At 39.6% G+C, this 14,903-nt stretch overlaps 1 protein-coding gene across 6 annotated transcripts in view; it reads left to right on the top strand.

Annotated features, from left to right (window-relative positions):
- Window positions 1–2,561: 2,561 nt before the first annotated feature.
- Window positions 2,562–14,903, top strand: part of TRAPPC8 (trafficking protein particle complex subunit 8) — an 82,912-nt gene continuing 70,570 nt past the window's right edge. For 3 of the 6 annotated variants that reach the window (XM_005612820.4, XM_023647613.2, XM_023647611.2), the window contains exons 1-2: window positions 2,655–3,322; window positions 9,441–9,635. In XM_005612820.4, coding sequence (XP_005612877.2) covers window positions 3,166–3,322; window positions 9,441–9,635 — 352 coding nt within the window. In that variant the 5' untranslated portion in view covers window positions 2,655–3,165. Of the gene's footprint in view, window positions 3,323–9,440; window positions 9,636–14,903 lie in introns of all 6 variants that reach the window. The other 3 variants (XM_070220858.1, XM_001495283.7, XM_023647612.2) reach the window with 3 other exon arrangements.

The following is a 14,903-nucleotide window of genomic DNA, read 5'->3' as shown; positions in this document are numbered from 1 at the left end:
AAGTGGTAGAACTGCCTCTGAACCCAGGCCTCTCTGACTTCAGTGTCTGTGTTCTTTAAACTTGACCACACCAGCCATCAGAAGAGACGGGCAATATCATACATACAAAATAAAACAATCCATAAGTGTTTGATAACCCAGCATATCAAAATATAAAGCCTATTGGCATAGCATAAGTTTTATGGGATTCTTTGATTTGGGAGAGAGAAGGAAGGTGGGTCTCATCTTTAGTGCTTGGAAAAGAGGTCCTGAGTTGCTTGTGTTATTGTTATTATTTTGTCCAACAAGCTTCCTCTCTTCTAGTGATAGACTCTGTCCTCTTGGCCTTGAGGGTGGGCATATGGCCAAGGCCTGGCCAATCATAGCACCTCATTTTTCCTGGACACAGTGCCTGGTTCAGAGGGCATGTGATGCAAAAAGGACCAGTGTCCAGAGGAGTCAGAGAAATGAAAGAATTGTGATATTTAGACTCCATGCAAATATATGGGTACCATATTCCTAATAAAGTGTGGTAGAGACCTTTGACTGTCATCTCATACTCATTCTCCTCCTCTTCATTTAGCAACAGAACCCTTGAGCCTATGTTTTCCAGTCTCCTTTGGAGTGAGGTGTCACCACAAGACTCATTGGCACCAGAGGGATGTGAGTGAAATTGTTGAATGTCATTTCTACAGTTTGATCTTAAACCATTAGTCATGTGCATTTACATTCTCTTCTTCCCACTCCTGCAGCCTGGAAAGCAAATGTGGCAGTGACTCAACTTTAACCTTTAGGTGAGGACAACCTATCCCAGATGAATCCCTTAGGTAGACGAGATTAGCAAGAAATAGATTTTTTTTCAGTGAAGCCACGCACTGGAAACACTGTGTGTGGTTGTAGTGTTAGACTCTAAATTCAATGCATTAGACAAAAATCCATTTAGGCTCAGCCACAAAAAGGAATGAAGTACTGATTCATGCTACATGAATGAACCTTGAACACATTATTCTAAGTTAAAGAAGTCAGACACAAAAGATCACATACTGTATGATTCCATTTACATGAAATGTCAGGAATAGGTAAATCTATAAAGACAGAAAGTAAATTAGTGATTTCCAGGGCCTAGAGGGGCCTAGGAGTGGAGAGTGACTGCTAATGGGTCCCAGGCTTCTTTTGGGGGTGATGAAAATATTCTGGAATTAGATAGGAGTAATGGTTGTGCAACCTCTGAATATACTGAAAACCACCCAAATGTACACTTTAAAGGGGTGAATTTTATGGTATGTGCATTATATCTCAAAAAATCCATTTAGGCTAAATTACTCTTCAAAGTCCTTTTCAAAGAGTCTAATACAGCTGGTTTTACCTTCAGTGTAAAAAATAGCCTTTTAAAACTTTTATTTTGAGTTCAGTACTAGATAAAATAGTATGCTTGCATTGAGGAGTACAAGTCCTGTATCAAAGAATATATCTTATAACTTGAGTCATACTCAGTTGTATGAGATTCTCACATTATAATGGGTAAGGGATTGAGATCAGAGGAATTCAAAAGGCGATACAAGAAGAATTTCCAAGGGATACTCAGGCACACATGGTTTTAAGGAAATAAATTTCCAGGTCCCCAGCTTACACGTGTTATCTTTTCTAAATTGATCTGTGTCTAAGCCGTCATGTCATTATGTCCTAGAGTCCTTTCCTACCTCCCATTTCTCAATTTGCAGGAGAAAGGCATACCTCTCACCTGTCATAAACTCTTACCATGGTAGAAACCTCAGGATGCCAAACTACCCGACAATTTGGAATACTGATGTTGGGGAAGTTTCTTCCAAATCAAGGCACCATAAAACCACGAAAAATGCAACCACCAGCGTTGCATTTTTACTTGTCTTATATTTTTGACATGTAATTCAGAAGGAATTCAAACAATTGAGTGAGAATACAGTAAAGTTCCTTTCATTCAGTTCTACTCATTTAGAGGAAAAAGGTATGTAAATGAAAGCTAGGAAAGAAAGCCAGTTCGGTACATAATTACTGGCTTCTCCGCACATCCATCACTATGAAGTAAACACCCTATCAGAATGTAGAAAAGGAAGCGGCTGCGGACAAACGACTCGGACGTTTGCACACACCCTTTCCCTGCGACCAAGAAAGAATGCAGTAGCGGAGGAGTTTTCCCTTGCACTCATGGTAGTGGCAGCACCCACAACAGCACACATTTCTGCTCACTGGTTGAATCCACATTCGTGGCAGTCTGTTTCTAAAAGCGTGGTTGTGTTCAAATGACACACGGCCTGTTCAGGCCAGCTCCAGCGAAACCTCCAAGCACCGGCAGGGCCGCACACTCTCCGGTGAGCAGGTGGCCTTGGCCGCTCCACTGCGAGCGTTGTGGGAAGGGCGGGCCGAGCGGGCAGGAAGCCGCGCGAACAGCCACCTCATTTGCCCAGCGTTTCCAAGGAGAGCCTCTAGGGCTCCAAACAAGCCGCGTAGGCGTGGAAGGCGAGCGTACACCTCCACCACTGTGACAGCACCCATCACGAAAGCGCGCCTGCCCCATAGCGCTTCGCACCTCGCGAGGCTTTGCCAAATACGTGCGTGAGAACCACGCCTCAAGTCGCGTGCCTCTCCGCTTGGCTCCGCCCACCAAGCTCGTAGCCCTGCCCCCTCCCCCCCGCCCCGCCCAGTAGGGGCCCACCCGCGCACCACTTCCGGCGTCTGCCTCCTGACCGGCCACCGTCGCTTCTGGCTTCCCTGTCCTCGGCTCTCTTTCCCCCGCCCCTATCGCCTCCTTAAACACGGTCACGTGAGGGGCGAGCGCGGGGGCTGCCGGGACTGGTACTGCCGGTGGGTCAGGGTTCGGCCTCAATATGGCGGTTCCGGTCAGGCAGTGACCAAGGTTTTGCCGCCGAGAGGATTAACTGGCGATTGTCGGCGCCTCCACCTATCAGGGTGGCATGCGAGGACGCCGGGGCGAGCGCTGAGGAGCTGCGGTGACGGGGAGGGGTCAGCGGTGTGTGCTCCGGGAGCCGAGGCGGCGGCGTCTGTTCCTTCTATTGGTCTCGAGGCTTCAGCGCGGGGCCCCGCCCGGCCGGGCCAGGCCGGCGGGCGGCGGCAGTAGCTGCTGCAGCCGCGGGCTCGGCCTCTGAGAGTGGGCCGGAGGGCGGGCGCCGCCGCCGCCTTGCCGCGGCGATGGCCCAGTGTGTACAATCAGTGCAGGAGCTAATCCCGGACTCCTTCGTCCCCTGTGTCGCTGCGCTGTGCAGCGACGAAGCCGAGCGGCTCACTCGTCTCAATCACCTTAGCTTCGCGGAGTTGCTTAAGCCCTTCTCTCGCCTCACTTCCGAGGGTATGTGGTCTCCTCCCTTTTTCACTGAGCTCCCGCAAAGCCGGGCCGGGAGAAGGAAGTTGGGGGGCGGGCAGGGAAGGGAAGGGCGATGTTTACATCCCGGAGCCGGTGGAGTGGCGTCTGGGGTTAGGGCCCCACGGTGTCTACGGTGGCGTCTGGACGAGGGGCCTTGAGTGAGGTTGTCAAGACAGCGCGGTCCTACCTCCAGTTTCTCTAGGTACTTTTATTCTCCGGACAAGCCGGGCCACTAGGTAATTAGTGTAACGAAAAACGTGAGCCCCAGAGAAGGGTGTTGGGAATGTTCTGAATAGCCATAGGGAGGGAATTAGGAAGATGCTGCCTCTTGGACCGATGAGGTCTTAGTAAAGAAGACGGATCATCTTCCTCGGGTGTTAAACTGGGCTTTCAAAATTGTCTCGAATATTACATTCTAGCAGTGAAGCCCATCCATTTCTAAGTTTCTGTTTAGTTATTTTATGAAAATGTAACTGTTTTCTTAGGTATACAGTGTTTTACTTAACCTCTCAAGAAGATAAAAAGTATTATAAAATAATAAAACTTGCAACAGCCTTTTGGCTGATGGACAGGGAAGGACAAGTTGTGGTTCATCTAGATAGTTGAAGTTAGATTTATAGGCATAGAAAAGTCCTAAAATTTGGTTTTTCAGGTAAAAGTTTAATCAACGGGAGAAATGTGTCTTTTGTTGAGGAGCTGCCTGTCTTCTCCAGCTTTATGTTCTTTATTACGGAAAAATAAGCGTAGTAAAACTCCAAGTGTGGTTTAAGCAGTATCTTTACCTACTTTGCAAACACCACATAGTGAAGAATAGGTAATGTTCTTAAGTTCTGTATAAAATGAAAAGTTCTATAGTAAAGCTGTGTCAAGCGAATGACTGATCTTTATTTGGTTATGATGATTTCTCCACAAAAAAATAGTGCTGTGCCATAAATTTATGTATTTATATGCCACAGGTGTGTATTCTTTGGGGGAGAATTAGCTCCATTACACTTTTGTGTTTAAAGGAGAGAGGGAGCTGTCCAAAAAAACAAAGTTTGGGAACTCTTGGATTTTCTTCAGCCTGTATCTTAGCCATCAGTCTCAGCTCCTCTGGTATTGTGGTTCGTTAAGAGGAACAACAAAAAGCCTTCCATTCTTAAAACTTTAAAAAAAAAAAGCACTTGAGAGCCAGTTTGATTTTGATCTGTGTTCTTCCCTGCTGTGTTAATAATAGTAATGCTAATACCTGATACCTGCTTTATGTAGCTTTTCTTTTTTAGTCCTCATTGAATCCTGTGAAATAGAGATAGTTAACACCATTTTAAATCTGAGAACATTGATGCATAGTGATGTTCACTGTCCACAGTTTACATGTGGGAAAGATTTAAAAATGGGCAATGTGACTCAAGACAGGGTGTTCTTAATCAAGTCGTCTTATCTCTTGGCGATATTTAGAGTTACTTATTCACGCTAGAGAGCTGTGCTATTGGGTAGAAATATAATGTGTCACATATATAATTTTAAATTATTTAGTAGTCACATTTTAATGAAAAAGTAAAAAATAGATGAAATTAGTTTTCATATATCTTATTTAACAAGTATTTCCAAAAAGTTATCATTTCAACATGTAATCTATATAAAAAATCTTAATGAGAGATTTCACATTTTTTTATTGCTAAGTCTGAAATTTGGTGTGCATTTTACACTTAGATTACCTCTCCATTTGGACTAGACATACTTCACGTGCTCAATAGACACGTGGCTGCCTCTAGTATTGGACAGTGCAGTGAATAGAAGCTCGAATCAGAATTCTGATTTCCTTTTGTAGACTGTGGAAGATTTAGGGAAGGAGTATACTGAATTGGGCTTTCATGGATAAAGAGTTGGTGGAAAGGATGAGGACAAGAGTTCTCTGTTGAGGAGGGGGATGAAGTTAGAAAGGTATGAGCAACAGGTATAAATTATGATTGAGGTTGGGGAACAGTGAGGAAACTATTGCTATCGGAGTACAGGATAGAGAGAGAAGATGCCTCGATAAGGAAGGATCTTGAATTCTAGGAAAGGGATTTTTGGATTTCATATCTAATGGTAAATGTATGGCAGTCATAGATTCTTGAGCATGGGTATAGAATTTTGGGAGATTAGAGTTGTGCAGGTTATAAGCAATTGAGGTTTTCTTTATACAATGAAGTTTTGTCTTTTAGGTAAAAATATAAGATACCATTATTTTATTTTTCAAAATATATACCATAGAACATCAGATGTGTTATATGCTCCCTAAAAAAGAATTTTTGGGGGCCGGCCCCATGGCCGAGTGGTTAAGTTCACGCACTCCGCTGCGGCGGCCCAGGGTTCGGATCCTGGGCATGGACATGGCACCGCTCGTCAGGCCTCGTTGAGGCGGCATCCCATATGCCACAACTAGAAGGACCTGCAACTAGGATATACAACTATGTACCAGGGGGGATTTGGGGACATAAAGCAGGAAAAAAAAAAAAAGAATTTGTGGTCAAATACGTTTGCTTAATATAGCATGTGTTTGTGAGAATTACAGTGTCCTTTAGCACATTAAAGGCTGTGGGAGGACTGGTTATAAAGAGACCTATTAAAAACTTAATCCATATTTCCCCAGTTTATTTGAACATGGGATCGATTTTTCAGAAATAACTGTTAACTATCTTGAGGAACCAGTATTACATGGAGCAGCACATACAGGGAAATGTTACTTCATAATACAGTATTCAGGAGATAATGTTTAGATGGGGTGTGTGTGTGTATATATATATAATTATTTTAAAAAAGTATTTATAAAAGTAAGATGGTAGAGCTGAATTTTATTTTGAAATTGAGATGTTATATGATATATGGAGTCACCTTTTGTGATGCTGTAATCTTAATGAAATCTTAATATAATTAGTTATGAAGCTTTTGAATTTTTTTTGTGTGATTTCAGAGCGTTTCTTTTAATCATTCTTAGCTCTTGCATTCCTCTTTTTTGGGTTGGTTTTGTGATACTCCAGTGTATTATTAGATATTGTTGTTTAATAAATTACCCCAAAACTTAGCACCTTAAAACAGAAGCATTTATTATCTCTCAGTTTCTGAGGAATCTGGGAGTGGCTTAGCTGGATGGTTCTGGCTCAGGTCTTTCTTGAGGTTTTAGTGGAGCTGTCAGCAGGGGCTCCAGTCATCTGGGGCTGGAGGAACCGCTTCCAGGCTCGCTCATATAGTTGTTGGCAAGTCTCAAATCCTCGCTGGATGTTAGCCTGGGACCTCAGTTCTGTGCCATGTGGGCATCTCCACAGGCTCCCCGAGTATCCCCATGGCATGGCAGTTACCTTCTCCTGGAGGGAGTGATCAGAGTGACAACCCAAGATGAAAGCTGTACGTTTTATAACCTTATCTCAGAAGTGAAATATCATTGCTTTTGCTGTGTTCTCTTGGTCACGTGTACCAACCCTGGGATGTGGGAGGGACCTACACAAGAGTATCTCTACTGGGAAGTATTGGGATTATAGGGGGCCATTTCAGAGGCTTCCTGCTACACCTATTAACACCTATTAACTTATTTCTGAATTATTAGTAGGACTACCTAATAACTGATAAACCCACTCTGAATATAGGGCAAAACCAGAATTTTTTTTCTTGTTAACACTTATGAATACCTAAAGGTAATTAGCCAATTTAAAATTTTGAGAGAAGTTTATTACACACATGGGTATTTACGTTATTTGACAATTGTGGATCAACTTTAAGGAAAATACTTGTACAGTGTTCCTAAAAATAACAGAAATGCACCGTAGTATTTTCATGTTTTTTGGTTTCATAGTTAGACCAGCTGGAAAATTTAATTAGGGAGAGGCCTGTGTGTGTTTATTTAAGTTAGAAAACAAACAATTACAGAAGAATGCACAGAATACAAGAAATATCTATCTCCCCACTACCCAGAACCAACAAATATTACCCTTCTTGTCATATTTGCTTTGGTATCTTTTCCTTTTCTTTAAAAAGAAATCAAATATAGGTACAGTTGAAATCACCTTTCTACCTTTCTTAGTCCCATTTCCTTCCTTTATCATAGACAACCATTATAATGGAATTTGCGTGTATACTTTCTGTACAGATATTTATATTACAAGTGCACATATTCATGTCATATGTACTACTTTAAAAAGTTTTTTTTTTTTAATTTTTGGAGGAAGATTATCCCTGAGCTAACATCCACCACCAATCCTCCTCTTTTTGCTGAGGAAGATTGGCCGTGAGCTAACATCTGTGCCCATCTTCCTCTACTTTATATGTGGGACGCCTGCCACAGCATGGGTTGATAAGCGGTTGGTAGGTCTGTGCCCAGGATCTGAACCAGTGAACCCCAGGTTACCAAAGCGGAGCGCGCAAACTTAACTGCTGTGTCACTGGGCTGGCCCTTAGTATTTTAGAAAGATTTTTGTCTTATGTTTTTTAATTAAAAATTTAGAAATCAACAGAGAACTCACAGAAAATTTAGTAAGACCATTTTTACGGATGTAACTTTATTTAAAATATGGGCAGGCCTGAACTTAAAAGTTTGGAATAAAGTATTTTCCATTGGGAAAAAAGTGTCATTTTTTTAAGACTAGGTACCCAAAGCCAGTTTTCCAAAGTTTCCTCTTGTATACGATGATCCATGATGTACTTGAAGCAGAGTATGTTGCCTCTGCTGCCTCCACCACTTCTCAAGCTCTTAACTAAATAGTTATGTATGTGTCAGGCATGGTGCTCTGTGCTTTACACTTACTGTGTCATCTAACGTCTCACCTAAATCCTTAAAATAACCCTGTGAAATAGGTATTAATGACATGTTATAGATGAGGAAATTGAAGCACAAAGAAGTTTAAAAGTTGTTGAGGATAACCCAGTTAATAAGTGGCAGGTTGGGATTTAAAATAAAGTCTGACTCCAGAAGTTGGGTCCTTAATCAATATAATGGACTGCTTCTAATACTACTATGAAAACTAATCATCCTGTCTGATTATATGATAAAATATGCTTGCATTTCTTATGATTATATTTATATGAAAAAATATGCGCTGTGGGCACTGTCTTCTTGCTACCATTGCCTGAGAACCTATTCCCTGGCCTGAAGCTCTGAATCACTGGTTATGAATCCCATACGCTGAGGCAAGGCCTATGGCAGGATGAAGGTAGGAGGTATTGGGTTGGGAGAAGGGATCTGGGCAGTGATCTTTTTTTAATTGACTTTAATTTTTAGAGCAGTTTTAGGTTCACAACAACATTGAGCAGAAAGTACAGAGAGTTCTCCTATACTTTCTATTCCAACATGCACACAGCCTCCCGCACTACCAACATCCTACACCAGAGTGGGCATTGATTTTTTAATTTTTTTTTAAAGATTGGCATCTGAGCTAACATCTGTTGCAAATCTTCTTTTTTTCTTCTTCTTATCCCCAAAGCCCCCTAGTACGTAGTTGTACATTCTAGTTGTGTGTGCCTCTGGTTGTGCTATGTGAGATGCTGCCTCGCATGGCCTAAGGAGCGGTGCCATATCCATGCTCAGGGTCCGAACTGGTGAAACCCTGGGCTGCCAAAGCGGAGCGCGCAAACTTAACCATTCTGCCACAGGGCTGGCCCCTGAGTGTTGATTTTTATGGTAGTGGAATAGGGAGGGACTGAGAATGCAGGCAGCGCTGTAGGGGAAGCAGAGGAAGCGAGCATGCGGCGTTTAATTCCTCTTTCTTCCTTTTTACTATTTTCACTGTCGATACCACATACTTCACGCTGCCCTGGACCAACCTTGGGGTGAGGTGAAAATTAGAGATTTGATATGGATGATGGTTGGTCCCTGGCAACTTCAAACACAGGAGGAAGAAAAGAACTTACATAGGGAAGTTGTGAGCAGTAAGCATTATGGGAGGTTAGATTTTCTAGCTAGCCCTTTTGGTGTATAAGGTAATGTCAGTCAGTTGTATTTCTGGAAGACTGTTCCACTTGGAATTTCTGGTTTCTGATTTGAGCATCCTTTTTGTTTGTAATCTATTAAGCCATTTTTTAATTGTTGTTGTTATAGTTGAGTTGTGTATTGTGAATTAATTTCCAGTTTTTTTCCTTTTTTTTGTTAAAGTTCATATGAGAGATCCTAATAATCAGCTTCACGTAATTAAAAATTTGAAGATAGCAGTAAGCAACATTATCACCCAACCACCTCAGCCTGGAGCCATTCGGAAGCTTTTGAATGATGTTGTTTCTGGCAGTCAGCCTGCAGAAGGATTAGTAGCTAATGTGATTACGGCGGGAGATTATGACCTCAACATCAGTGGTATGTAATGAGGTTTATTATTATCTTTTAAATGAAGTTTTCTTTTGTTAGGAAAAATAAATCTGTAACTTGGAAGTCACTCAACAAACACTTAAGTGCTTGCTGAGTGCTAGAACCTGGGAATATGATGTTGAAACAAATAGTTCTTGCTTTTGAGGACTTTTACAATCAAGTAAGTAGGCAGCCATTCAAATAACTATGAATTACATGATTTCATTTTATTTTTTCATAATGAAAATGTTTTTGTAGTTCTAATTATAAAGTTAGTACAAGCTCCATGAGGGCAGAACTTTGGCTCTTTATTTTATTCCCAGTACCTAAAGTAATGCCTACAACATATGCATGATAAATATTTCTTGAATGAGAGAACTAACAGTAGATAAAAAAACATTATTTTGTGACATAAGTAATATTATAAAAAGCATTACGTTTATTGTATTTTTTTATCTCGTCTTAGTGTTAAGTGGAGGAAATGTTTATAATATATGAATAAATATTTGCTGTTTTCTGAGTGCTTCTGATTTGAATGGTAAATGTTTTCATAGATTGGTGGGTGAAATTATATATTAATATGTAAAGTGAGTTAGTAGTATTTGGTGTGACTCTTTTCCAATATGAAAAAAGACTTAATTAATGGAGGGATATGGTATATATTTTTAGAGGGGAAAGAATAAAAGTACATCATCTGGTTAGGATGTTTCAGCAGCCTAATAAAATAATCTTTTTAGGTCAGTGTAATTTATAATCTGTTATTGTAACACCACCTAATTGCATATTTAAACATTTTCCTAAACATACAAAGAGGACTTAACTGGTATGTTTTAGGTCACAAAGTTAGTTGTTTGTAATTGTGTAGTTAGAAATATTTGTAGATTTATTTTGTTTAAATGTTCATAATTTTTTTCTTTGTGTGTGATTAATTTTAATTCCAGCAAGATAAGATAACTTGATGATTTTAAGTTTCAAATATTATGATTGTCTTTATGAATCAAAAGAATCTGAATTTCAGGATTCATATTTTGTGCAGTTCTAGGCATAAGATATTGTCAACAAGAGGCAAAATTGAGATCTTTCTGGGAGAAAGTGATGAAATTTGAACTACTACTGTCATCAATAGAAAATTCGTGTTTAAATGTGAAGGACAATGAATCAAATACCAAAGCCTCCAAGTTTTTCTACAGTCATAGCCATTAGTTAATTGAATAACTTGAATAAGTTACTTATTCAGACTCAGTTTTGTTCTCTTAAAACAACAGAATTTGGCTAAATTCTTTCTTAAGCCCTCTTCTATACTTTTAATCTTGTGATTCTATTTTATAGGGTCTTTAACATTTTTGTTATTCATGCAAAAAATATTTACTGATTTCCTACTGTATGCTTTGCATTGAGATGTAGAGATGAATAAGACATGCTATATAAGTTCATAATCTGATGGGGAGACAATACCTTATAATTACAATACATTGTAATAGAGATATGGCATATCTGATATGCCAAAATGCTAAGGGAATACAGACAGGGATTAAGTATTATATTTAAAAAACACAGGTCTGGCCCAGTGGTGCAGTGATTAAGTTTGCATGTTCTGCTTTGGCGGCCTGGGGTTTGCCGGTTTGGATCCTGGGTGTGGACATGGCATCACTTGGGAAATGCTGTGATAGGCATCCCACATATAAAGTAGAGGAAGATGGGCACGGATGTTAGCTCAGGGCCAGTCTTCCTCAGCAAAAAGAGGAGGATTGGCAACAGATGTTAGCTCAGGCCTAATCTTCCTCAAAAAAAAAAAAACAACAAATAAAAATATCTATCTTTATGCTGTGAATATCTTTCTAACCTCCAAAACCCATAATACCTTTTACTCTAAAAGGATTTAATTTATCAAAATGATATGTGCACAGAGACGTGATGCTAAAAAGACTTCAAGGAAAAAACAACAGTAATCTCTTCCCTGCACTGCTGCCCCACCAGGGAGCAGTTCTTTTAGTGGTTTCCTCTGGTATTTATTTTGTGTTTCTAAGTAATATTTTTATATGTCTGTATGTGGCTTAATGGACTTAAAATTTTTTTTATTGATTTCTCATTATAATTGATGGAGATTTAGCTTAATTGCTCCCTTTCCTCCTTTCCCCATTTCCCTAATGTAGTTTTCATAATTTTAGGTTAATATTCACTGTTTACAGTGTTATGGCTAAATATTGTTCACTTCTTCACTGCTGAGCCAAATATTGGGCTTTGAGTTCTTTTTTATACAGCGTTTTGTTTTTTCAGGATTTAGTAATTGCCTTTTTAGAATGACTTGTTGAGGGCCAGCCGTGGTGGATCACTGATTAAATTTGGCCTGCTCTACTTTGGCAGCTGGGTGTGGATCCTGGGTGCCGGCCTACACCACTCATCTGTTAGTGGCCATGTTGTGGTGGCAGCTCACATAAAAAAAGAAAAAAAGAGGAAGATTGGCACTGGCTCTTAGCTCAGGGTGAATCTTCCTTTGCAAAAAAAACCCAACTTGCTAGAGTTCTTTGTATCTTTGGCTGGTCTCTCAAACATCCAGTAGCCTCTCAGTAAGATTTTCCACTTGGCATAAATTTATGAGATAATCCGTTTATCAGGATCTCCTTCCTGCAATCTTCTCTTTCTACTCCATGCATTCTCAATATCATCCCTCAGTGGGGAGAGAATTTGGTTCTTGGGACAGTGCAAAATTCTTAGTTATTACAATGGTTTGTGGCTCTCCAAAGGACCATGGTACATAAAAAAATAAACAGTATATCTCTGATCTTAAAAGTATTTTTAGGGGAGGAGGACCAATTAGAAAAGAAATGCCTAAAAAGGCTCGTGAGAGAAATAAGGAATAAAAGTTGCAAAACATTGTTCTATTTCATCGTGGACTGGAGTAGTTATGGTGAGCATCACTGGAGTTACTCTCCAACGACTGCTCGACAGCCCTCATTCAGGGGATTTCCTTCCCTTATCTGTACCCTCTCATTCATATCTTTTTTTGTGTATTTCCTTGATTTGATGAAGGACATTTCCGGTAGCTTCCTGAGAGAGGTTACTTGGCAGGTAAAATTTTGGAGAAATGAATATCTGAAAATGTTCTTATCTTTTCTATTTGATTGATGGTTTGACTATATGTATTATTATTAGAAATAATTTCCCTAAGAATTGTTCCACTTTCTTCCAGCTTCTAGTATTGCTATAAAGAAGCTAGATGCCATTAAGTTACATATCCTCTCATTTCCTCCAACCATTGGAAACTTTTAGAAGCTCTTTATCCCTGCTATTTTGAAATTTCATGTTGGGCCTGATTTGACTCCTTTTTCACTCGTATTGAGCCGCCTCTTTGGATTATCTGGTCACACACCCTCTTTAGTCCTGGGAAATTTTCTTGTATTGTTTCTTTGTTAATGTTTTCCCTGGAAATACTGTCAGTTGGATGTGGAACTTCCTGAGTTGTTCCTCTAATGTTCTTATCTTTTTTCTAACATCATCACTTAAAAAAGAGTGACGATTCTTCAAAATGTGGTAGTGCAAGATAGGAACTTAGTGTTCTTATTTTTCCAGGTTTTTGAAGTATTTTGCTGTTTGTCATCGTCCTAGGAATTATTTATCAATTGTCAATTACTCTGAACTACGTATAAGAAAGTGGAAGCATGATGAAGTTGTCTAGAAGGATGATGCAGTAGTGAACTAAGTCATCACTATCACATCATCCTTAAATTTTCAATTTTGTATTGCCCAAATTATTGCATCTTCTTTCAAGAAGGTATAAAAGAAGTCTGGAGACACCATCTTTGTAGTCATCACCTTTGTCTTCATTTTTTTCTTTCATTGAACATGGTTGAAAATTGAGAATTTTTCTTTTTTTTTCTTTTGAGGATGATTAGCCCTGAGCTAACATCTGCTGCCAATCCTCCTCTTTTTGCTGAGGAAGACTGGCCCTGAGCTAACATCCGTGCCCATCTTCCTCTACTTTATATGTGGGACTCCTACCACAACATGGCTTGACAAGTGGTGCCTTGTCCACACCCGGGATCCGAACTGACGGACCCCAGGCTCCCAAAGTGGAACGTGTGAACTTAACCGCTGCTCCACGAGGCCAGCCACAAGAATTTTTCATTTTTATTTCATATTGGCAAAGAAAAGAAAATTGTCCATGAAAGACACAAATTTTCACAATTGTTAGACAAATCAGAAGATGAATGCAGTGAAACAGCATTCTAGACTAGCACTGTCTGGTAGGAATATGTGAGCTACTTAAAATAATTTTTCAGTCTTCTGTAGCTACAGTAAAGAATGTTAAAAGAAACAGGTAAAATTAATTTTAATACTATTCTTTATTTAACTTAGTGTTTACAAAATATTGTCATTTCAACATGTAATCAATGGAAAATTTTATTCTTTTTTTTTGTACTGTCTTTGAAATCTTATGTGTGTTTTACGCTTACAGCACATCTCAATTCAGACAACCACATTTCAAATGCCAACATATGGCTGGTGGCTACCTACCTTATTGGACAGCTTAGCTCTAGACTCTAATGGGCTACCTACCTTATTGGACGGCTTAGCTCGAGACTCTATGACAGTGGTGAAATTGATCATATACAGAAGTCCCAGCCTGAGAGTCTTCAGGTGACAGTATCCAATATGAATTTTCTCACTCTCAAGAATTGTTGAGTGAGCAGTGTATTTCTGAGAACAAAAAGGAAATATAGAATTTTCGTCCAGCTGATTAGTAATTTAACAGGAGGGACTTCACACAATATTTTGAGACAAGAAGTTAGACCATCCCATTTGGTTAAAGGACATGTGACAGTACTCTTTCATCCTTTATGATATTTTTGTAACAAAATTTGCTTGATACAGTTTGTAAGTGGGCAAATGCTAAAGGCAGATATGTGTATGAAGATGATTAGAAGGAATTAGATGATGTAGAAATGAAAAATTCATAGGATTAATCATTCTATTTGCTATTTAGAAGTCTAAAAAAATCAAAGTGTTTTGCAATGATGGAGCAAATAAGATGACCTTTTTCTTTCTAGAAAAATTCTGAACCATCAAATTTTTCTGAAATGTACCTTGAGTATGCAAGTGCAAGAAGAACCAGAAGTAATGATAAACTAGAACTTACTAGAGATATATTTGAATCTGGAGTCAGTATTTACATGACAGATGTGTTCCAGGTTCATTCATGACAGTTGATGAACAGTTAGTTTCACTCAAGGAGTGTTGCCTAATTGAGGCAAGTATCTTTAAAACCAGGAAAATGTG

Source organism: Equus caballus, chromosome 8, assembly GCF_041296265.1.
Source record: "Equus caballus isolate H_3958 breed thoroughbred chromosome 8, TB-T2T, whole genome shotgun sequence".
Classification (NCBI taxonomy): domain Eukaryota; kingdom Metazoa; phylum Chordata; class Mammalia; order Perissodactyla; family Equidae; genus Equus; species Equus caballus.
This window is presented reverse-complemented; position numbering and strand designations above follow the sequence as displayed.